The 23,776-nt window shown below is 41.4% G+C and overlaps 1 protein-coding gene across 1 annotated transcript in view; it reads left to right on the top strand.

Moving 5' to 3' along the window:
• The window catches only part of LOC108921137 (protein piccolo-like), a 32,657-nt gene extending 8,881 nt beyond the window's left edge, over positions 1–23,776 (top strand). Inside the window, exons 7-24 of the mRNA XM_018730451.2 lie at positions 100–221; positions 445–520; positions 1,814–1,939; positions 4,161–4,269; positions 4,612–4,679; positions 6,900–7,123; positions 9,218–9,268; positions 9,678–9,808; positions 10,381–10,407; positions 10,938–11,031; positions 11,540–11,611; positions 11,823–12,003; positions 13,307–13,501; positions 15,815–15,938; positions 16,627–16,688; positions 20,159–20,293; positions 20,976–21,121; positions 21,871–23,776. Of these exons, the coding sequence (XP_018585967.2) occupies positions 100–221; positions 445–520; positions 1,814–1,939; positions 4,161–4,269; positions 4,612–4,679; positions 6,900–7,123; positions 9,218–9,268; positions 9,678–9,808; positions 10,381–10,407; positions 10,938–11,031; positions 11,540–11,611; positions 11,823–12,003; positions 13,307–13,501; positions 15,815–15,938; positions 16,627–16,688; positions 20,159–20,293; positions 20,976–21,121; positions 21,871–22,014 (2,087 nt within the window). The 3' untranslated portion in view covers positions 22,015–23,776. The remainder of the gene's footprint in view (positions 1–99; positions 222–444; positions 521–1,813; positions 1,940–4,160; positions 4,270–4,611; positions 4,680–6,899; positions 7,124–9,217; positions 9,269–9,677; positions 9,809–10,380; positions 10,408–10,937; positions 11,032–11,539; positions 11,612–11,822; positions 12,004–13,306; positions 13,502–15,814; positions 15,939–16,626; positions 16,689–20,158; positions 20,294–20,975; positions 21,122–21,870) is intronic.

Here is a 23,776-nt window from a genome sequence, read left to right as displayed (position 1 = left end):
CATGTGTGTAGAGTCATGTGTCACTATACTGTACATATTATGTAGATTTTCATTTTTAACTGACGGAGACAACTGACATTTGCACTTGGTTTCCCGAAGCGTATCACCTGCGTCAAGAGGAAACAGACTGGTTCGACAAGCCTCGAGAGACCTGCGGTGCCAATGGTCTCCTGCTGGACCGGAAACTGGTTTCTCATAAGCAGATGCGCCAGCATGGAGAGGTAATGGAGCTGTACAGCAGTACAGTGTATGTAGCTTTCCGTGAGCAAGGAGGCCATTCTAATGATATATAAAAAGAGAGTTACACTTGTTCATTTCCTCTGCCTACTGGTGGTATTTCAGTGCCAAACTGGGAACTTTACTGAACGTAATACCAGGCATGTTACCAGTCCTCAAGAAGTGCAACAGGAAAAACGGTGTTTATTTTAATATATTTTTCCTTAGATCAAGCCCAGTCTGTACCCCTTCCCTCATACTAGAGTCACAATACAGAGGGATCCAAAAGACCGTAGTGTTTCAGGTAAGAGCTCTTCAGAAATGTCTCTCGTGTGCAGTGTAGAGCTGCAGAAGGAGTGTTTTATGTGCCAAACATTGATGACGAAGGACCAGACACTCGCATTCCCACAATTACAGTGAAAGTTTAAGCAGAGGCTCAGGAACACTTTGGTCATCACAAGCCATCAATACATGTGCAGCACAGCAATTTAAAAACAGAACAGGAATTCTGTACCTTTCATCATTCTATAAATAATTAATGGAAGCTGTCATGTTGCAAAGAAATTCTAGTCAGTTTAAATTGAGAAGCGGAAAAAATAAGCTTACTTTTAAAATGACAGGAGGATAATTAAAGTGACTTCTAATGTGTCACATACCAGTCACTCACAAACTGTGTCCCGATGGCATGTCATTTACTTGAAGAAAACATTTTCAATGACAGGAGAATCTGCGTGTTTCCTGCTTTCCTTCATCCTGAGAAAGAAATTGCAGATAAGGAAGTCTGTAGGCTTCCATTAAAGAATGAGCCAAATTGCACATGCCGATGAGACCTTCTTCACACCTATAGCCACACAGTCTGACCTTTTGAAGCCTTCATTTGTACAAATGGTGCATCTATAAGAGATATTATTGCAATATAATGACCTCTTATCAATAATATAGTACTGACTGACACATTTCCATGGGCTCCTTTATTACTACATTTAAAATGGGGGGAAAATGTGACATTTTGTGCTGTCCATAGAATTGTCCAATGATAAAATGGTGATATAACAGGAGTGAGAATGTTCAGAAGGTTCTGAAGCAGAGTTCTGCCAGCTCTCAGTGCAAAAACATCATATGAGGCAGGATGCTCTGCCTCATATAACAGGCTAATTCAAGCTCTGAATAGATCCGGATATTTTCTTCCACTTCTGCTTCCCTGGCTGCTGTCCACATTGCATCTGTTAAGTACTCAGCTCTCATATTTACATGTCAATGAGTAATAAGGAAGACTTGATTTGTAATTGTTCAAGTGACTTAACTTACGACATAGAAAAAATAAGGTGAGGTATGATTGGACAAAATATCTGTGTAAGTAGCACCCTGCTCAGGACAAGCAGTTAGTGAGGATGAATGAACAATTTAATGTATATACTGTATATTTTCTCTCTTATGTTTAGAGTTAGATTGAGGGTTAAGGTTGGGGGTATGGTTACAGTTAGTCCTAACCCTAACCGTGACCTTAACGGTAACCCTAACACTTGCATAAATAAAATTACCTGTAAGGCTCTGTTTTGCCAAATGCCACATTTACTTGATTTCACTTCCTGAACAGGCAATGGACTTGGTCTGCGAGTGCTGGGTGGAAAGGAGATCCCTGGGAACACAAGAGAAATGGGAGCGTACGTGGCCAGTGTTGTACCTGGAGGTGCCGCAGAACAGACCGGAAAGATAGTGGAGGGTAAGTTTCTCGCACCCACTTGGGAGGGGAAGGATTTTGACGCTATTGAAATACTATGCAGCTCTGCCTGTTCTGAGGGACAGAACAAGAGAAGAAATCCTTGTTTTTTGTCTTTCACACATTGAGGGGGCAGGCCAAGGATTTGATGTAACATCTGGTTTCCTTAACACTGAACTTACAATTGAAACTGGATCACTGGTCAACTTCTGTCAAGCTGTTCTTAAATAAGCTGTGTGTATACAGTATATTCTTAGTGTTTCATTGAGTTACAGTAGTGTCACTGATATGTCTTTGAGCCTCTGTGATACAGTATGTTCATTTTCCCCATTGCGTTAATGCAGCTCATGAACTGTTCCAAAAACAAAAGTCATACCTGAAGACACGTTTTCACCTGTGTAAGTGGTGGCCATGGAGTGGTGTGCCGGGTTGGTGTTTGCTGTGTGTTGGGGGTCCGAGGGAAGAGGTGATGTTTGCAGTGATCTCTCAGACTTCTGGCTGTGAAGCTCTTGCCTAGATATGCCTTCAGTCATTTTCAGGTCCAGGCGCCAAAGATGTGATGTGAAAAACTTAGCCTGAGTTATGCTCAAAACTCAAAAACTCAGAACTCAGAGGCACTTTAAAGTTTTCGAGAGCACAGATTTGGTGATCGAAAAACTATCAAAATGTTGTAAAAGGCAAGGCCGTTTGAGCCCATTCACAGTTACACATCTGAATACAATCTAAAAAGGCTTATTTATGAGCTCTCATAGGCTGTAATTTCATTACAAATCATTAATTTCAAGAACAATGAGTAGGAATGTGAGAAAATTTCTTTTAATCACCGTATTTTAATGAAAATCCACTTGCCATAATTACTCGTGGACCTCCTGCTGAAAATTACCTTTTTTAAGTCACAAAAAGGATTAACTGTAAGACTTTTTCGTGTTGTACATGGAAAATTCTGGGAATTATATAAAGCATCGCTTGAGTGATGTAAAAATTAAATGCTCTACAGAATAAAGTGGCAACCTGGACTGAGTTTGAATTCACATTTGTTAACATCAGGCACACAGATTTCTGAGGTTATGCCAAGTAAAGCCTCTGTAAGTTATAGCACCCAAACGCAACTATTTAAGAAAACCTTGGAAATCACTTCAGTTTGTACAGTGGGAATATAATCAGGGACCAAATAAATAAATCAAATGGTTTTCAGAACAAATCTAAGAGAAGTGTCAGAAAGACATGAATAAATGCAATTAGATGCGTTCGTGATAAGATGTGAAGAGCTTCAAGAAACATCAAGAGAAAAGTGGTAATTTGTTCAAAATTGTCTCCATAACCATCCACAACCTGCTCATGTTCATAATAAGATGAGGTGCTCACAATGCCATGGAAAAATACTTGCCTCTTCCTGATTTCCTTTATTGTTTCAGGTGTTCCAACAAAATCATATATTCGATAAAGTGTACCTGAGTGAACAAATAACACTTTTTAACTTTTTTCTTTTATTTCATGAACAAAGTTATAACCAAACAGCTTTTTGTGGAAAAGTATTTGCACTCTTATGCTTATCTTGCTGTGACAGCTTTAGCTGCAATGACTGCAATGAATCGCTTCATATAATTCAATATCACTCCTTTACTTTGCTGTGGAGGAGTTTTAGCACACTTTTGCTTGCAGGACTGCTTTAAGTTGCAATAACATAGAAAATCACACACACACACACACACACACATTTTCAGAACCGCTCGTCCCATACGGGGTCACGGGGAACCGGAGCCTACCCGGTAACACAGGGCGTAAGGCCGGAGGGGGAAGGGGACACACCCAGGACGGGACGCCAGTCCGTCGCAAGGCACCCCAAGCGGGACTCGAACCCCAGACCCACCGGAGAGCAGGACTGTGGGCTAACCCACTGCGCCACCGCGCCCCCTCTACCATAGAAAATCAGTGAGGGGAAAATACTTTTTAATGGCACTGTACACACCAGTTGTGTTTACGTCATATGAAATGTATGCGATGAGTGAATGAATGAACATCATCTATGTAAATGAATAAACGTAAACATAAATGCATGTAGCCCAAAAGCAATGTTACCGGCTATTTGATATAGTCCTCTGCCCGTGGGACTGCACGTGGGATATGAAGGCAAGTTCCAAAATATCAAGGAAATGGCTTTTTGTGAAATCCCTGGTGCTTCCCAGGTAGGAACTGGATTCATACTCCTCTTGTCACCTTACAGGAATGCAGATCCTGGAGTGGAATGGAGTTTCTCTGACTGGTAAAACCTATGAAGAAGTTCAGGGCATCGTGAGTCAACCATGCGGGGAAACAGAAATCTGTGTTCGACTGTGAGTCACTCCTCTCCTCCAATCCATCGCTTGCATTCATTTCTCCTCTTATTTAGTCACCTAAGTGAGTCAGAAATGGGGAAAATATGCAACAAAAACATGAATATCAACACTGCTGCTGCTGTTATAGGCAGCATAAACAGTTTAGAAATGTATTTACAAACAGCATGTGCAAAAAATCGCTGAAAGTTATAAGCGGTACAATATATCAATAAAATGGTATGACATGAATGACCCAGTTTTATGTAACAATGCACCTTAAGAGAGCTAAGACATCCAATCGTTTGGTATCAAATATGGACTGTACCAGTCATCACTGACACATCTGCTTCTGTCTCGAAGGGATTTGAACATGCTTTCAGACCCTGATCATCCACAGTGCCTGGAGCTCCAGGACCAATCAAAGCCTGGTAGGTGCAGCATAGTAATTATTACGTTTTAATTTGACTGATATTTTTATCAAAAGCGATTTACAATACTGTGTTTGTATAAGACACACTCCTTACAATACTTGCAGTGATTTACCTGTTTAAACAGCTGGATAATTTTTACTGGAAAATTTAGGGTAGGTACATTGCTCAAGGGTTCCACAGTACTGCAGTGGTTACAGCTGCTTCCTGTGGACTCTGTTTCAGGTATAGATCTCACCTCCTGCTGTAGTACCCTTGAGCATAGTGCTTGCCATTAAAAAGCTGCCCTGCTGTATAAATTCATAAATAAGTGTCAACAACTTTCAGCACAGTAGAACTGTCTGAAAAAAGACCAAACCACAGTCAAAATATACAAATGATTCAAATATCAGTGTTTTCTTCTCATAGCTGCCCAGTTTAACTTTATTTTTACTCGTGGCTTTAGCAACCCCTGGCGATCTTTCTTTTGAATCGTATGCCAAATGTAAATTCGAATCTTTTATTTTTACCATGAAGAAGAAGCAACTGAGGAGTTTATACTTATAATTGTTCAGCTAAATTAATCAATGTAAATGAACAGCAGGAGCAGAGATTCAAACCCAAATCCTGCAAGTACCAGCAGCTGGCTTAGTGAATAGATCTGTTGAGTTCAGATCCCACTCCTGCTGTAGTAGCCTTGATTTGGGTACTTACCCACAATTGCCCCAGTAAGACCATCCTGCTGCATTAATGGGGAAAATGTTGGAACGTTGCTTTTGCAGTATTAGTGGGCCAGGACCTTCGCTGTGTTCCAGGACAGTGGCGAAGCTAAAACTGATCCCTTATGGTCTCCAGTAAAATGTCTGGAGCCGTCTTTGGTTGTCCCTGCCGTCTCCAGCCAAAAAAGCACTCAAGCTGCATCTTTGCCTCGGGGAATTATTGTCATTCCACACATGGCTCTTCAGTGGAGGAGCACTTCCCGATGATGTGCTATCTACTCGCAGCAGAAGCAGCTGAGCGTCACGACAGAGCTGTGTTGTTCATCGTGACTATGTTCCAACATGTGCAGCTCGAGTTGTGCATGCCTGTTAACCTCTGGATGAAAGGTCACAGACAGTGGTGGAGAAAGTGAGCAGCTTCAGATTCCTGGGTGTTCACATTACTGAAGATCTCACCTGGTCCCACAACACTACACATCTGGTCAAGAAATCACGTCAGCATCTGCACTTCTTGAGAAGGCTGAGGAAATTTGGCATGCCAAGCCGAATCCTCGGAAGCTTCTATAGGTGTGCAGTCGAGAGCGTCCTCACCAGCTCTATCACAGTGTGGTTTGGAAGCTGGACAGTACAGGATTGTAAGGCGCTACAGCGAGTGGTGAAAGCTGCTCAAACCATCACTGGAATGTCCTTACCATCACTGGAGAGCCTATACCACGCCAGAACCATCAGGAGATCCATTAACATCATCAAGGACAATAGTCACCCCCAGCACAGCCTTTTCGCACCCTTACCATTAGGCAGACGCTACAGGAGTGTTAAAGCCAGAACTTCAAGGTTGAAAAACAGTTTTTACCCACAGGCCATCAGACTTGTGAACGACACCCATCCACTGCCTCTCCCCCCATCACGGCAGACACAGCTCACCCTCTGAGCCTGAGAGGTGTCAACTACCCCCCATCCCTCCTACATACACATACACATCCACAACGCCAATAACATGAGAGACCACAGACTACCTCCTCATACCTTGCGTACACAAATACACACTCCCCCCCCTCAGCTGCGAATAGACCCAATCTACCTCTGCAGGACTTTGCACATGTACGTCTTCCATGTTTACATTGCGCACTGTACACTCTATATATGTATATAACTTAATTTCTTGGATTTTGCACTAATAGTAATTTTGTAAATTTGTGATTTACACCTTGTGTTTTCTTTCCTTATGTCCTTATAATTTATGTAATAGGCTGCTGGAAGGATTCACAGAGTAAGAATTTCATTGTATGGTGTAACGAACTGTTTACTGTACACATGACAATAAACTCTTGAATCTTACTCTGATGGGGTGATGGAGGCATTCTATTTGGTTGAATCCGCAAGACTGGTCTAAAGCCAAAGTGGCATCCTTCTGAGATGCTTCTGAAAGGGTTCAAACTCCTTGTGTTTGTTGTACATTGTGTGGAGGACCAACCTTGTCGCTTCTAAACTGAAAGCTTGCATTGTGGGGCTTCCTTGGCAGGCCCTGCGGGAGACAGGCAGAAGTCCCCGGGAGTGGACCCGAACCAGCTCGCCGCTGAACTGCAGAAGGTCTCTCAGCAGCAGGCACCTTCGGCAGTGGCGTCCAGCCTCCAGGAAAAAGGACTCAATGTTCATTCGAGTGCCACGTTGGCCGCCTCAAGTGTCGTCCACAGCTCGGGACACCCGGGATCCCCTTCTGTCAACAAGAAACGACAGAGCAGCAAGGCAAGTCACATGACCCTGACCTCCTTTGACCCATGTGTCGGACTTCTTAAAGACACCTGCAGCCTGTCTCAAAGGCTGTTGCCTAGCAACTGCATGACACATACAAAATACATTGTAAGCATGGAGTCATCAGCTCAGAGACCAGAGATTTAAAATACAAGAGGTGGACCAGTGGTGTATAGTTCCAGTCATAGGCTATTTGGAGCCTGTAGGTAACATTCAGTCCAGCATCCCTTAAACTCCTCTGTCTAAGTTAATAAAAGCAGACATGCATATGTACGTATGACAAAAAGTTGTTTTTTTTTTAGATACAAAAACATACAGACAAAAAAGAAGGGGAAAAATTGAATGCATCAATCAAATTTTTTTAATGTAATTATTCAAGATTACATTGAACACATCAATGTGTACACATATTTGAACGTTATATATGCACAGAACATAAACCTGTACTTTAATGACTGAGCATAGACTGAAAACTGACATTAGTCAATATAGATTTTTTTAAGCAACAAATAGATATAAACTATTGCCTGTGTAGAGCAGCAGTTTATTTCATAGAATGTGTTAGCCATGAAGTTGCAACATTTCATAGACAAGGAGTGGTGATGCATCATACAATATTTGCATAATATATAAGGTGATAGCTGTTTAATTTTCTCATAAATCTCTTTATTATCAAGCAAACATTTTTTTGTTCATTTTTCCAAGAATACTACTTATTTTTTTATTTCAGCTGCAAAATTTAGAACCTCCAAATGTTGCCGACCATAGGTGGTTCCCTTGCTTCGCCTCATTATAAATCCACCCCTTGTGGCATATTCTGGTTTAAAGGGAAACCCTTGAGTGGTGTCTCAGTTTGAATATTTTATATTTTCCACATTCTGTTTAATAAATTATCTGCTTTAAATTTTAACAACTGTAAATATATGATGTTTACTCTTTTTAAGGATTGCCCAAGTCTAAGTTGGAGCGAAGTTTTGTTTTAGATTAATGAAGCCCTGTAAGAAAATATGGCACCGTGATCTGAGTTCTGTGCCAGAGTTCTGGGCCTTATAAGTGATGAAGTATGCAGAGCAAATGGATGAGCTGGCTGAGAAGCTGTGCGGCTGTCGCTGTCTGGAATGAGGAGGAGGGCCTTTTTGTTGATTTGCCCGTCTGTGGGTGAGGAGGGGTATTGTCAGCTTCCAAATCAACACAATTAAAAATCCCCTAAATCATTCCTGCAGCCACTACCTCGATAAACTGCGGCCATCGCGAAGCCTCCTCGCCTCACTTCGGGCGAGATTTATTTCCCAAGTTCATTCTGCGTTTTGAAATCAAATCCATTCCATGACTCAACTTTTTGTAGCTCTAATAAAAAGGTTTGTGGTCATTAGCTATAATGCCAGTCCTGAGTTGTGCATATTTCAGCAATGGGCACATTTATATTAATTTTTTATTTTTATTTTAAAAGTCTTACACTTGGATGCTTTAACTTTCTGATTTACTGTTGGGTGCGCTTTGGATGTTTTTTTCAGTCCACCAAATACCAAATACAGAAGTTACCTATATAAATAGAGATTTACCTACCTAATTAGAAAAAATTTATTTATTTTTTTTTTAAATTGAGTTACAGAGTCTTAAAGGGGGTAGTGATAAAACGGTGATGAAACTGTTGAACAAGTGCATGTATCATTTTGTGTATGCTTAGTGTCACCACCCTGCTTATGCATGTTACATACATTTATTGGTGCCTTGTGGTGTCATGTACAAGATCCCAGAAAACACCATTTACTGCTGTGACCTCCATTCATTTTATTAATTTAACTTTGTGAATTAACTAGGTTTTCCTATTAATATTGTTGTTGTTGTTGTTGTATATAGCATTTAGGTTGGAGGAGGGTTTATGAACCTATTCAGAAACACTTACCTTGTAGAAGCTGCTGTTTAATAAAATGTGTCCCTCGGTGCTGACTCCCCTGCCCCCTCCGGTTTATAGATGTACAGTAAAGATGTGTAACCTAAACATGACTACAAGGGGTTTGAAAGGGTCACATGTGTCAACTGAACCGCACTGCTGTTGTCCATTTCCTTTATACTGGTGTTTTTCAGCCTGCAGAAGCAGCTAAGATCCAGACCCATCCAATAACTGGAGATATCCAGGTACAGTATATAATATTTATGCAGCACATAATGCACTCTGAGCCCTGACTCGAGTTAAAGGATTATTACTTTCTCAGGTCAAAGGGCCTAAACAACATTTTATGGCTCCTGCAACAGAGACTGCATTAGCAGCTATGGCTATTGTCATACTGTCAAAGATGTACAGCAACAGCATAGAGCAGACCATGTTATGATGCTACAGTATAATAAAGGGATCTTTGTTTCATTTTAAACTGTCTCTCAAAGCTGGAATAAGAAGACCTGAAAACCTCCTGCAATCAGCTCTTCGGCACTGCAGATGAATAATTTTGTCTATCTTTTTCTCATCTCCATCCAGTACATGATCAAATATTCTGCAAAGACAGACATTAACATTTCTTTAATTGTTTCTTCCACTGTGCCTTCACAGCTTCAGCTCAACTATGACAGAAACGTTGGGAATCTAATCGTCCATGTGCTACAAGCGAGAAACCTGGCCCCCAGAGACAACAACGGCTACTCGGACCCCTTTGTTAAAGTGTACCTCTTACCAGGGAGAAGGTGGGTATCACAGGGCATCCTTCAGACATGGCATGATAAACTCTTATAAAAAGGCAGAATGAAGACTTTTTTAATGGAAGAAAAATATCTGTTTCTGTTTCCAGCTGTGTTGCATATATTAGGATTTCTAATGTGTACAGAACATCTCCCTGAACAACATGATTTTATTCTGGATACAGCTGTGAGCAGCATTTTTGCTTCATCTTGCACATATTTTATCCTCGACTACACTTTGATGTGACAGTCTCTGCATTTGTGTATTTACTTCTTTTTAATTCTCTTGATTTTATAGAATGTGTGATCTCTGGGCTGCTGTAAATTCTTGTATGTAAATTTTAGAGATCCTTCATTTTAATGCAGTTCCTTCTTTCTATTTTGTCCTCATAAAGTGAGCAGCTATGGGGGAAAAAGAGGCTCATTCAGTACGAATGACCTTTTCAGTATTAACAGGAACAGAGGTAATGATTGGTGTGTCGTTGCAAATAAATTACCCCTTGCTTTTCTGACACAAAGCTTTTGTTTGTTTTCTTGTTTTTAATTGGAAATTTGTGCAAACCCATCGTGGACTTCAGCCAAGTCATGGTTGTCCAGAATGCAAGGTAGAGAGATGGATGTTTCCCCTGCTCTTTCCTGTTTTTCCCATTTCATGCGTGCCATCGCAGAGCACAGTGCAGTAGATGCTCATTGTCGACTTCTTACTGAAGCCATTCTTGTTTTTCCTCTGTAATGCTGGCTGAATTATGTTTGAAATAATATCAGATGTTACGGAGCTAAGTCTGGTAGAAAAGATGACTACGCATCATGATCAGTAGCTGAGGGCGCCAGAGTAGCCAGTCAGATGGTCACTTTCCACAGTCATTATATTCCATTTTCATGTTATATGTGCAGCTAACAGCCTCATATATATCTATTTACATTTATTCATTTAGCTGATGCTTTTCTCTAAAACAACTTACAATGTTAAACTACATACAACCTTATACCCATTTATACAGCAAGGTAATTTTACTGGAGCAATTTACAGTAATACCTTGCTGAAGAGTATTAAATCGGTTTGGACAAAAACTACAGCTACACTGATAAATAAATGCAAACGTTACATTGGGTCTTTTGTTTGTCTTTGTTTCAGTGCAGAGAATAAGAGAAGAAGCAAATCTTCACAGAGAAGCCTGAACCCAGAGTGGAACCAGACGGTCATTTACAAAAACATCCACCTGGAACAAGTACGTACTGTACTGAATCATCTCCTCGCCATATATTAATACTTTCATGAGCCCAGGGTCATTTTCATCTTCATTGCTGAACGACGTGTTGTTTTGCATCTAAAACCCAGGGGCACAAAATACAATATGTGCACAGCTTATGCACTGGATGTTATTTTACGGCTCTCATTAGAAGAGGAGAAAAAACAGACTAAGAACTTTGAATATTGATGTTTGTCCATCAGTTTGTTTTTCTTCTGCTTTGACCCAGTAGGATTAAATACTGCAAAAACTATGAGTCAAGGTCACTGGGGTGAGTCGTAATTCAGCCCTGAGTGAGCCGTGAGTTTAATTGCTCCTTGATCACTTCGATTTTTGAAAACAGAACAGCAATTAGTGACGATTGAGGTGCCTCCCCAGGAGCTTCAGTCATGCTGATATCTGCAGAGAATGACTGATTACATTCACTACTGATTACATGATTACTGCGATTACCTGTCAATCACTGTCCCCTTGTTTCGAACCCCAGCTTAAGAAGAAGACTCTAGAGGTAACCGTGTGGGATTACGACAGATCTTCCTCCAACGACTTCCTGGGAGAAGTGAGTAGTCTGTGATGCTTGTGCTTTGAACAGACAAAGCTTGCCTGTGGAGCCCATATGTTAAAATGAATATGTCACTCAGTGATATGCAACATAATTTATGTTGATATTATTTCAAATTTGTTTTTAATTTATGACTAGCATAGAGTCTTTGAAAAAAAATCATGAGCATCTTTCTGGTGGTGCCACCCTCCGCGCTGGGTGCCTCCAGGTGCTGATCGAACTGTCCAACACGGCGCAGCTGGACAATCTGCCCCGCTGGTTCCCCCTGAAGGAGCAGGGCGAGATCCTTGATCATGGGCGGCCCCGTTCGGGTCAGGGCATCCCACAACCCCCCAAGCCCTCCGTCATCAAGAGCCGCAGCCATGGCATCTTCCCCGATCCTTCCAAGGGTAAGGGAGGCAACACTCACTCAGCATCCTCTGCACTGCCAGCTCCTCAGAAAACGCCTTTATGCTTAGATTTGTATTAAAGGCTTTACAGGGAGTCCTCGGGTTATGAAATATGTGACTCACCCCCACCACCCGTACCCACCAAGGCCAACCAATCAATCTTTTCATGTCATCGTTGAGCCCAGATGTTTGATCGTAAGGTCTAAGGATCACTGCTCCATCTCTTATTTGAAAACACTGACTGACTGCACCACCACAAGGCACAATATATGTTATTTTTTGGGTCTCAGTCAGTGTTTGGGCACCTAAAGGCAGGTAAATTTTGATGAGAAAACGTTGCTTGTGATTCCCTTGAAGCTACTTTTTATTTAAAATGGCTAACAAGTGAAAGAGTGACTGTTCTGGGGGTGCTGAAAACAAAAAATAGAAGACAGAATTAGAAATGAAAGTGAAAACAATACACACTATGAAAATATAATACTTAATATTATTTTACTACATTGTGTTATTGTAGTACGAATAATGTGTGAAATTAGAGAAAAAACAAAAACAAGAAAAACACATCTTATTATACAATGTAGCATCCATGCATATTAAATGTTTATTTACCATTATGGCTCATGTATGGGGATTTGCAATAGGGTCATTGGAACTGAACCCCGTTGTAAGTCAAATAAGTCGAGGACCACTTGTAGTTTTAATGCACTGTATAATTTTGAATCACCCCAAAACCGTAAATAAATCTGCCCACAGCATGTAATGCTTCCTTAAGTTGTGGACTTGCTCTCTTTGTTGCCCCTGGTAAACTGTTCTGCCCATCATGTAATGTGTACTTAGGACACTGATCTAGTACAATCTCAGTAACAATTGAAAAGAGTGACGCCTGTCACACAACAACACCTGTGTTACCTGAACCAGCCCTCCTCCAGTTAATGGACACATCAATAGTACCATGATCATAACTTTCTTTGCTGAGGTCTTGCAGCAAGCATGGTTTGAAAGGCATCCCAAAGAGTCTGCTTCTTTCTTCCATTTGCTCATTTTGTCCAATGCCACGTCTAGTTTTTCACATTGCTGCTTTAGGGCCTATAAACAAGGAGGGCAAGAGTTTGTCTGAAAACATTTTTAAACCTTTCCTAAAAGCAGCACAATAGTTCAGGAACTGGCATTTTGGTATGTCCAAGTCATCTGTTTCAGGCGGTTGGAGTTAACACGTTCTATAATAAACAAATTAATAAACACGGAAGTATATGTGAACACGTATATAACTTGCTATAAACCTTTTACGGAATTGCCTTTGCAGACATGCAGCTGCCCACAATTGAGAAATCCCATAGCAGTCCAGGTAGCTCCAAGTCGTCCTCCGAGACCCACCTTCGCTCCCATGGACCATCCCGCAGCCAGAGCAAAGGCAGTGTCACTCAAACACACCTGGAAGATGCAGGCGTTGCCATAGCAGCAGCTGAGGCAGCGGTCCAGCAGCACCGCTACCAGCCAAGTAAATAGTGCCTCCTCCCCATCTCCACAGCATGCCCACTTGTCTCTCCCTGGCCTCCTCTGTCCTTTCACTTCTCCAAAACCACACTCTTTTGTCCCTCTCCGGGCAAGTACATGAGCAGTCTGCTTCAGACTTTCATTCCCACCGGGTGTCCAAGGTTGCACTTTCAAGTCACTAGAAGGGCTGTGCTGTTGAACCATGAGATGGTACTTGTCGTAACATACAGTAAAACTAAGGCTAAGGGCTAAGCTGTAAGTCATAACTTTTGAAAAACATCCTCTAAGTAATACATAAATTTGATACAGCCAGACATTTTTCACAGTCCCTTCTTTCTTAAGAATATGCCAGTAGGGTCCCTTCTGGGATGTGAACCAGGAGAAGTTTATGGATAATAAACCATTGCACTACTTCAGTCATAAACCACTAAATTATTTGTGTTTTTGCCAACACTAAAGTAAAAATAAAATACATACTAAAATAAATTTGAAAAATTTTTACAGCACAGTTGCATTCAACAACCACTGAAAATGTGATTAAATGGCAAAAATACAGGTGTCTCAAGTCTCTGTCACGCAGGCTTTCATATAATCATGTCTTTACATACAGTGACAGTACATACAGTGTTTTCAGAAAGTATTCAGAAACTCCTCCTTCCACTGTTTCCACACTATGTTGTGTTGTATTTACATCAAAATGGATTGAATTCATTCTTTTTTGTGCCATCAGTCGAAACACAGATTCCCCAAGCTATTCAATTCCTACAAAGTATTGAATAATAAAAGGTCTGAATGAGGGGTTTCAGTTTATTTTTAAGAAATTTGTAAAAAATCCCTGAAACCTTGGTTTTTATTTTGTCATTATGGGGTATTGTATGTTGATTGATGGGGGAAAATCAGTTAAAATCTATTTTTGTTTTGAAAAGTCTTCAACAAAATGTATCACAGAAAAAAAAGTTTCTGAAGGCACTGTTTTTGGTGGTTTTTACATTGTTTTTACTCTGGCCACTAAGTTATATGCCGCTATTGAGTGTCATGGTTCTAGCGAGATGTCGATCCAAACACAATTGCTGGTTTCCTCCCACAGTCCAAAGACATGCTGTTCAGGTTTCCCCATAGTGTGTGAGTGTCACAGAGCGAGAGTGTGTTCCACTGATGTATGGATGACCCGTTGTAAGCAGTGTATCCAGCAGTGTAAGTCACCTTGGTGATTAAGGTGTGTTGGCTCATAATGCTACATAGAGTTCATTGGAAGCTGATTTGGAGAAAAACGTCTGCTAAATAAATAAATGTAAATAATCTTCTCCCTCTAATACTGTATTTCTGGCTTTTTAAATAAGTTGTGTTTTTTCATTTAGTTGATGCTTTTTTTTTAAAGTGACTTACAATGCTAAGTTTTTTTCAATTATTCACCCATTTATACAGCTGGATAACTTTACTGGGGCAATTTAGGGTAAGTAAATTTGGATCAGATTGCTTGCCTTATGCTGCATTTAGTTACTTGTGCTCATGGGTGCAATTGCTAGAGGTGGGAATCAAACCTGCAAGCTTTGGGTCCAAAGGCAGTAGCAATACCAGCTGCCCTGTGGAATGTTGCAGGCCTTTTGCCGACAGGTATTCTCTAGTACGTCTGGTCCTCATAGTATTTCCAGCCCAAACTGGAATCCAGATGGAGGAAACTTCCTGCAATATACAAATTCTCTGAATTTAATTAGATTTCTTCCCTTTATTCTATTTATGATCTTAAAATCCTGCCAGTGAAGAAGATAGCATTCTCATATTAACCCCATATTTTGTTGAAAAGACTTGTGTTCGTGTGATGAGAGTAGAGCAGTAGGATGACATGGTACATGATGGTACAAATGGTACACTTTGCTTTACACACACATGGCTGCAGCCCTTGTGCTGGAGACACCGTCAGCATGCTTATTAATTACTTGGAAATTAGAGTTACAAGTTAGGGTTAGGTTTAGGGTTAAGGTTGTTCTGACATAGCTGTACATTTACATTTATTCATTTAGCAGATGCTTTTCTCCAAAATGACGTGCATCTCACAGAAAAAACTGTAGACTGCAGACACCTTTAGTGTACTTCTTAATTATTTAAAGTCCTGTTTCAGGCTGAAAATGAAAAACTTTTTTAATTACAGGAGGTATTCTGGGCCTCTTTAGTATGAGTGACACGCATGAGCATGTGTGCTCATGTCGCGGTATGTAAGACTGAACTGATTATTCATCACTGACGGTCCTGTACAATATATGACAATACACTTGGGCTCAGCTCGCTCACCTTATGCTGATTTTGGTTACTTGTGCAGCAAGGCCTGGTCACAGGCCAACGGAAGCATCCGTGAAAACGGTCCCTGCAGTCACCAACCTGAACCTGGAGGAGGAGGGTGGTGCCGATGCAGTCGACAGCGCCATTTTCCAAGTACCTCAGATGTGAGTCCCAGGCCTGTCTGCTTCTAATTGCATTTTCTTCCCCTACAGCAACATCAGTAACATTAAGATTTATTTGTGACTGCTGTGAAAAAAAGAAAACAGAAAAATTCATAGCCGGACCACTTACCTATTTTGTTTACAGAGATCAAAACAACTTCTAGACTGTTCATGTGGCTTGCTATTGTTTTCATAGATATTACATTTACATGTATGCTTTGAAAGACACTTTTCTAAAATGTGACTTCAACGTGACCATAAACAAGAGCACATCCCACAACAGACAGAGGACAGACACATCATTATTGAAGGAAAGCAAGTTTGTTCAATACAGTCATCGTCATTGTGTAATTTTCCCAGTAGCAGCAGTACGAATAGAAGTGACAAATGAAGAGGGAAATAAGTACATAAAAAGTAGCAGAGGGTAAGGTATTACCTTATCAAGAGCACAGTAGGGAAATGAGCCAGCAACAAATGAGTTTTGAGACCCTTAAAAACTGAAAGGGATTCAGCAGCTCTGAAAGACAGAGGGAGTTAATTTCATAACAGCAAGGACAAGACTGAGCCTATACATGCAGAAGGGCATATACAATATATCACTGATATTATTGTTTACAGTAGAACTTCATGCCATGTTGTAGACTGTTAGCGAACTTTTTAAATAACGCTGCTTGCTTGTAATTTTCAACAGTGGAAAGGCAATCCCTAATGGTACAGATAAAATACGAGGACTGGACCCTGGGGATAATCAAGGTAAGAGCATGCAACAGGTCCAACCGAAGAACCTAGAACATTCTCTTCATGGTGGACCAGGCCATAAACGTATTTTACATTTAATCATTTAGCTAATTTTTTTCTTCGAGGTGACTTTGAATGTTAAGCCAATTTTTTTCCACACACACACACACACACACACACATACAAATTCAAATATATTACAAATACAGACATGCAAATATCTGAAACTTACACTATAAGTTGTAATGATGATGCTATAAATTGTGAGGTCCTTGGGATAAGGTGCAGACATAGTGGTTTACAGGTATGTATTATCTACAAGTATCAGTGTATTATGATTTCAGTATCAACATTTGAGTACTTTTTGAATAGCAAACATTTTGCATTTAGCTGATGCGTTCAACTTATGATGTTAAGATGCTGACATTAATTTATCCAGCTGGATTTACGATAGAGTAATTTTTGCTAAAGTAATTGTAAGGTGAGTACATTGATAAAGGGTACTGCAGCAAGAGGTGAGATTTAAACCTGGGTCCTTCGAGTTGAAGAGCAGCACCTCTAACCACTTTGCCACCTGCTGCCACCAATTCACTAATGCTAATGATAATAGATAAAAGATTAGAAACTCAATTATTAAGAAATAACATTTAGCGATATTTCTCCTGGGAAAGTTCCCACACACCGGGAAAGCATTACATCCATTCCGCAGAAATAACCTGAATAGGGAATTTTAAGCACATTTCCAAGTAAGAGACCCTCCCCGCACAGTTTGGAATGAGCAGTAATTTGTGTACGTGCTGTTAATGTCTGTGCTCTGTACACTGTATGACAATGCGCATAAGACCAGGGGGCAAAGAAGGGCGGTCCGCAAGAGGTGGCCCATGTTCTGTAATTAGGCAGAGTGAGCGCATGCAGATGGCTCTGTTGGGGTTTGGGGAGTTGATTAAGGAAATGATCTCCCTGCTGTGTCCATGTGCACAGGAGCTGAACAGTGAAGCACTGAACTCGCTGACTTGGCTAATTGTCTGTAATACATAGAGAATCATGTTGTTTACCATCCTGGCTGTTAAATCAGTGCTTTTGATGCAGCATCATTATCGTAACGTGGTGATGGTGAATGCAATGTCACACAACCATGTTTCAATATGTATAAGCTTCTGAAGGGGAAGGTTATTGCTTCCCTTCAGTCACACCATACTTTACTTCAGTTGGACCCATAATTACACTGCTTACCATGGAGGTGCTACTGCCTTAGGTGCCTGTGGAACGACTGCCTCCACAGTCCCTCCTACCTCCCTGTCTCACCATTGGGCCCTCTTATAGTGGAGAGAAGAACACGCCGGTGGCCCTTATGCTTTAATGGTGCAGTCATCCAAAAGTTCAGAGCACCTTGACCGTAACCCTTTGTTTTACTGATCGTTGTGTCCTGTCAACTGTTATATTGTGCACTTACAAGTAGAAACTGAATACCATTACGTCCAGATACATAGGTCAAGGGCTGAAGGTTATTACGATATCACAGGTGTGGTCACCAGCTCACCCATGTTCATATCCCATTCCCACTTTATTGCCCAGTTGTACAAATGGGTGAATCATGATAAGTAACTTAACTCTGTCAGTCACCTGAGGATGTGCTACCTGGTGTTCAGCCTCCTTGTTGAACTATGGCCATGGTGTTATATGGTGTGGGTGGCTCTGAATGCTGAGATTATGTTCCAATTATTTTCGAAGCCTCAGCTGTAGCACGGATGGAAGCGCTGTGGAGGGTTACGGTACGCTCAGCAATCCCCCCTGTCCATAAGAGCCCGGTTTGTGCTCTGTCAGCTTTCGTTTTCATTTAGGGTTTTTAAGGGATTACGATGCGACCAGTCAGCTCATTAGGAGCTGCTGGCCCGAGCACAGTGCTTATCTGTGTGCGATCGACCGCAATTTGGAGCTATCTGTTACTTTAGAAGGTTGCATCTGATTCAGCTACAACCTGTTACACCGCAAGATGGATTCTTTATGATCTTATAGGAAATATGAATGGCCGATATCTCAAACGTCACTAAAATTAATTTCAGCGTACTGCGGTATTGTCAGGTACATTCAGGTTAAGAAACTGACAGGATTATTATTCAGTTCTCTGAATTTTAAGTATAATACTGGCATTGATTACTGAATTATGCATAAAATGTTTAAAAATATTCGGTGGTATCTGACATGTTCGTTAAAGAGTGGAGGCCTGTATTTTAGTCAAGACTCATTTAGAGAGACTAATTAGATTCTCAGACCAGACCTAGTGAAACTTCTGAGGATCCATGTTAATATTTAATGATATAAAATGTGATTACAGAGTTTTACAGACCATTGTTACTAGTATTACTGCACTGAGACTAAGCAGAGCTTTGCTGGTAGCATAGTAGCAGTTGGGGCAGTTGGTGGTGTAATGTTTAGAGCTGGTCCCTTTGGATGCAAAGGTCACAAGTTTGAATCCTTCCTCCAGCTGTGGTGTCCTAGAGCAAGGTACTCGCACTAAATGTCTCTGGTAACATTGCCCAGCTGTATAAATGAGTGAATAACTGTACGTAGGTTAGCATTTTAAGTAGCTTCGGCGAAAAGTATCAGGTAAATATAATGCTGGTGGCCACCAGTCAATGTTATCACCATTTTAGTATCAGTGGCAGATTTCTGTTTTCAGAGGACTGGATTCTTTCCTGCCAGATTTCACCAAAAGAGAAGAAATCAATATGAACTGACAGCTTTTCTCTTCTTTTTCTCACCTTTTATTGCCTGCATTTTTAAACATGGCCACAGGGGGCAGTAAAACGCAGAGTGAAGTGTTACACCTGAACTACATTGTACACGAGCGCGGGTGTTTCCGATATGTTGCCATTGATTTTACTGTTCTTGTCACTATGAAAACACTGCTTATTTGAATCTATTATATTCCGTTGTGGAAGAAAACCTGCCAGTATAGCATTGCAAGTTTTCATTCTGCACACAAACAGCTCTTTTCCCACAGAGCCTCAAAATCTGACTCACTCACTGTAGAATTAGTCATCATTTCTCCTGGTGTATCTCACTAGTCTATAAAGTGATTTTTGCTCAAGGTTCACAAGAAAATCGGACTTGTGAATGCCCCAAAAATATCCAGAAATATTAAATAACAGCAGTGATCAGTGTGCATGCATTCACTGAGAGGGCCTCCCCTCCCAGAGTGTGTGACTGCCAGTGGTCGCCTACATCTACTTTGGTTATCACCTCTATTTTCGGAAAATATGCCAAATAATCCCTGGAATTTATTTTGTGTTCTTAAATTGCTAGTAGTCTGCATGACAAAAGATGCTATATTAAGCAGACCCTATTGTTTCCCCTGTTGGTACTAAAGTAAATTTCAAGGTTTTGTAAAAACTGTGCTGCCACTGTGTGTGTGTGTGTGTGTGTGTGTGTGTGTCTGTGTCTGTGTGTGTGTCTGTGTGTGTGTGTGTGTGTGTATATGTCAGGTAAGACGCAAGTGATGGGGGAAATCAAGATTGCCCTGAAGAAAGAGACCAAGACAGAGGGGGAGCAACTCATTGTGGAGATACTGCAATGCAGGAACATCACCTTCAAGTTCAAGTCTCCAGACCACCTCCCAGGCAGGTGCCTCCATCTTAAGGGTTAGGATTAGTTCTAGGGTTACTTTTAGGCTTAGGGTTAGGACTAGTTTTATGGGTAGAATTAGGGTTAGTTTTAGGGTTACTTCAGGTTTAGGGTCAAGTTCTTTTCAGGGTTACTTTTAGGGTTAGGGTTAGGATTAGTTTTATGGTTACCTTTAGATAAAGGGTTAGAATTAGTTTTATAGTTACCTTTAGTTTCAGGGTTAGTATTAGTTTTATGGTTACTTTTAGGCTTAGGATCAGACTTTTTTCAGGTTTACTTTTAGGGTTAGGGTTAGGATTAATTTTATGGTTACCTTTAGGTTAAGGGTTAGGGCTAGTTTCAGGGTTACTTTTAGGTTTAAGATTTAGGATTGGTTTCAGGTTTATCTTTAGGGTCAGGATTAGTTTCATGGTTAGGGTTAGCATTAGTTTTAGGTTTACGATTAGGGTTGTCCTTCCCATAGTATTCAAGGGACAGCACATTAAAGAGAAAGAATGAAGTTCAAGGTTCCAGTTCAGCAGATTTGTTCTTTTGGTCTCAGTTCACTTCCACATTTCTTCTGCAGTTCCAGTTTGATATTATCTGTATTTTACCATCAAGTTCTTGTGTGGCATAGGGCATTTTTTTTTTTTCCTGCACATGACCAAGGGCTCTACTGAAATGCTTCTCACCCCACAGACCTGTACGTGAAGCTGTACGTGGTCAACGTGGCGACACAAAAGAAACTGATCAAGAAGAAGACCCGGGTGTGTCGGCACGACCGCGAGCCATCCTTCAACGAGACCTTCCGCTTCACCCTGAATCCCACCGGACACTCACTCCAGGTAACACCACGAGGAGCACATCTCAAATGGGATCTATCTATCTATCTATCTATCTATCTATCTATCTATCTGTCTGTTTTTTATTAGATCGTTTGTTTATTCCTTTCATTTGTTTGTGTTTTTATTTAACAAATTTACTTATCTGTTGTTTAGTTATTTGTTTTATGAGTAGCACTAAGTAGTGGCGTAATAGAAGAAGGGCTGAGGGTCAAAAGACTACAATACTGTATGTCAGCACTGCAATTATATAGGACTATCTAATAAGCTCCAGAAAAGAAGGTTGCTGGATAATTTACAGCAAGTACTGATAGTGTCTTCAAGAGCACCGGGCTGTTAATGAATCATGACACAGATTCAGTAACAGCTTTAATGAATCATCAAAGTGTGCGTGTTCTTGAGTGCGATCTCTTGCTCCTTGTGTGCTTCTGTTTAAATGTCGGGCCAACACTGGCCCTCTCGCAGTTCCCACTCCCACTACGATTTGAATCTGAAACCTTTCAAACGTACCTGCTGTGCTACACTTCAGTCTGTGGGCCAGCAGGAGGCATAGTGATTAGAGCCTCAAAGGACCCAGGTTTGAAAGCTAACTCCTACTGTGGTAGTCTTGAGAAGCATACTTACCGTAAATTGCGCCAGTAAAAATTACCCAGCTGTATAAAGGGGTAAATCACTGCAAGTAGCTTAACTCTAGTCGCTTTGGAAAAAAGGGTCACATACACACACACAAAAAAAATGTTCTTTTCACGCAGCTCTTCCTCGTGTCCAACGGGGGGAAGTTTGTGAAGAAGACACTGGTGGGAGAAGCCTACGTCTGGCTGGACAAGGTAGACCTGCGGAAGAGGACCACCAGCTGGCACAAGCTGCTGGCAAGCTCCCCTCAGGGCCATCCCTAGGGCTCCGCCCCGGCCAATCAGTAGGGGGTAGCCTCACGCCCTTGCCGAGCAACAGTCTCACTGCTCAGTTCCTCTGGGGAGGGAAAGGGGGGCGACAGGGATGCTGGGGTCCGGCGTGGCCTCGTGCCTCATGAGGTGGGTGGGGGATGGGAACTGACGGTCCAAACGACTCACTGTCATCGGTCCTGGTGAGACGTTTGTGGAACAGAGCAGAAGCGAGGAGGACAGAGGCAGAGGGAGATCAATGGGATGAGAATTAGAAGGCGGCGAGGACCCCGGGGGTGCTGGACGTGTCAGTCGCTGTCAATTCCCAGAGCGGAGAGGAACTGCAGGGGGGTCTCATTGAGCGGGTGCGCGGCACACCAAGAGGGACACCAGGCGTCAAGTCTTTTGAAGCTGGAAACAATGAAACCATGTGACCGGCTGCCAGTCCGCAGGGTCCTGGCACCGACACAGTCCGCAAACACATGAACACAGCGCCATTGGACACAGAGAGCCTGTGTGTACCGCTAGTGTATTGTTTCGCGCCTTTCTAGCTGGCTTGACCCGCAGCTTTATCCTTCCACCCTCCTGCATCGCTGCGCCTCATGCAGCCACACGTTTGCCAGCCATCTTTATGTTTCAGGTGTTTATTTCAATGATAATATTTAATGGAACCCTGGCGAACGCAGCCACTTGCGGAAACATAGCCTAAGCCAGATGTATTTCCATGTTGCAAAGGGCGATAAAACACACAAGTAGAAACATAAATAAGTGGAGAGACACCTGGCGGCTGTGGGAGGTTCTCCGAGATCCGAGGATGGCTGACAGCTGCCCCGACACATTGTTTCTTGTGTTTATTATTCTGCGAATGCTGGAATATGTTTCTTGAACAGTTATGGTCAGGGAATGTATATGTTTGTCTTTAAAATGTCCAGTCTATTTAAAATGTTTCAGCACAGCATTCCTTTACCTGGAATCAGTGATGTAATTTTCCAGCAGGTGTTTGATGACACAAATAACAATTTTGCTGCTAATCTCCTTCCCTGTTGTAGACTATATGTTTATATGGAGTGAATATGTTGAAAATATAAGAGTCTAGATGTACAGTGTGTATGTGCTCTTACTGGACAGACTGGAAGTACTAGAGTAAGCGACTCAGGAGTGATAACTGCTGTAAGGAGCTGCTCCGCACATACTAACTAGAAATAATATACTGACATAAAGACATAATTCACTTCTATTGTAGAAGCCTTTTCGTTAATAGTAGGTATGTCCTGTAAAAGACAATCTGGTAAATACACTTTGGGTGATTTTCCAAAAAAAACACACACACACACACACACACACACACACACACACACACACAAAACACTGAGCACAAATTATTTACCCAAATTCATTTGCACTATATAATGCTATTTAATTCGTTTTTAGACGTGCTACTGTGAATTGTGGTTATCATTGTAGAAAAAAATACAATAAAACCACAATATTCTGTCCCTTTTTATGTAGACGAATAGCTGATGTGATCCAAAAAAGTCTAAAAAAAGAAGGGGGGGGGATGCAGAAATAATCCAGCTCTTTCAGTTTGCATATTCACTCACATCCTTAGAGGCCTCTTGTCTCTCTGGGGTCAACCTCGATTGCAGTTGTCATGGTAACCTGACGTTTGGGTGTCACTTTTCGGGCGTTGAGCAGTCAGAAAAAGGCTTTATTTTACATTTGTTCTGATTTTAACAATCAAGGTGGTATCTAATGTACCATAGCAAATGATTGTCAC

Source organism: Scleropages formosus, chromosome 5 (assembly GCF_900964775.1).
Source record: "Scleropages formosus chromosome 5, fSclFor1.1, whole genome shotgun sequence".
Classification (NCBI taxonomy): Eukaryota; Metazoa; Chordata; class Actinopteri; order Osteoglossiformes; family Osteoglossidae; genus Scleropages; species Scleropages formosus.
This window is presented reverse-complemented; position numbering and strand designations above follow the sequence as displayed.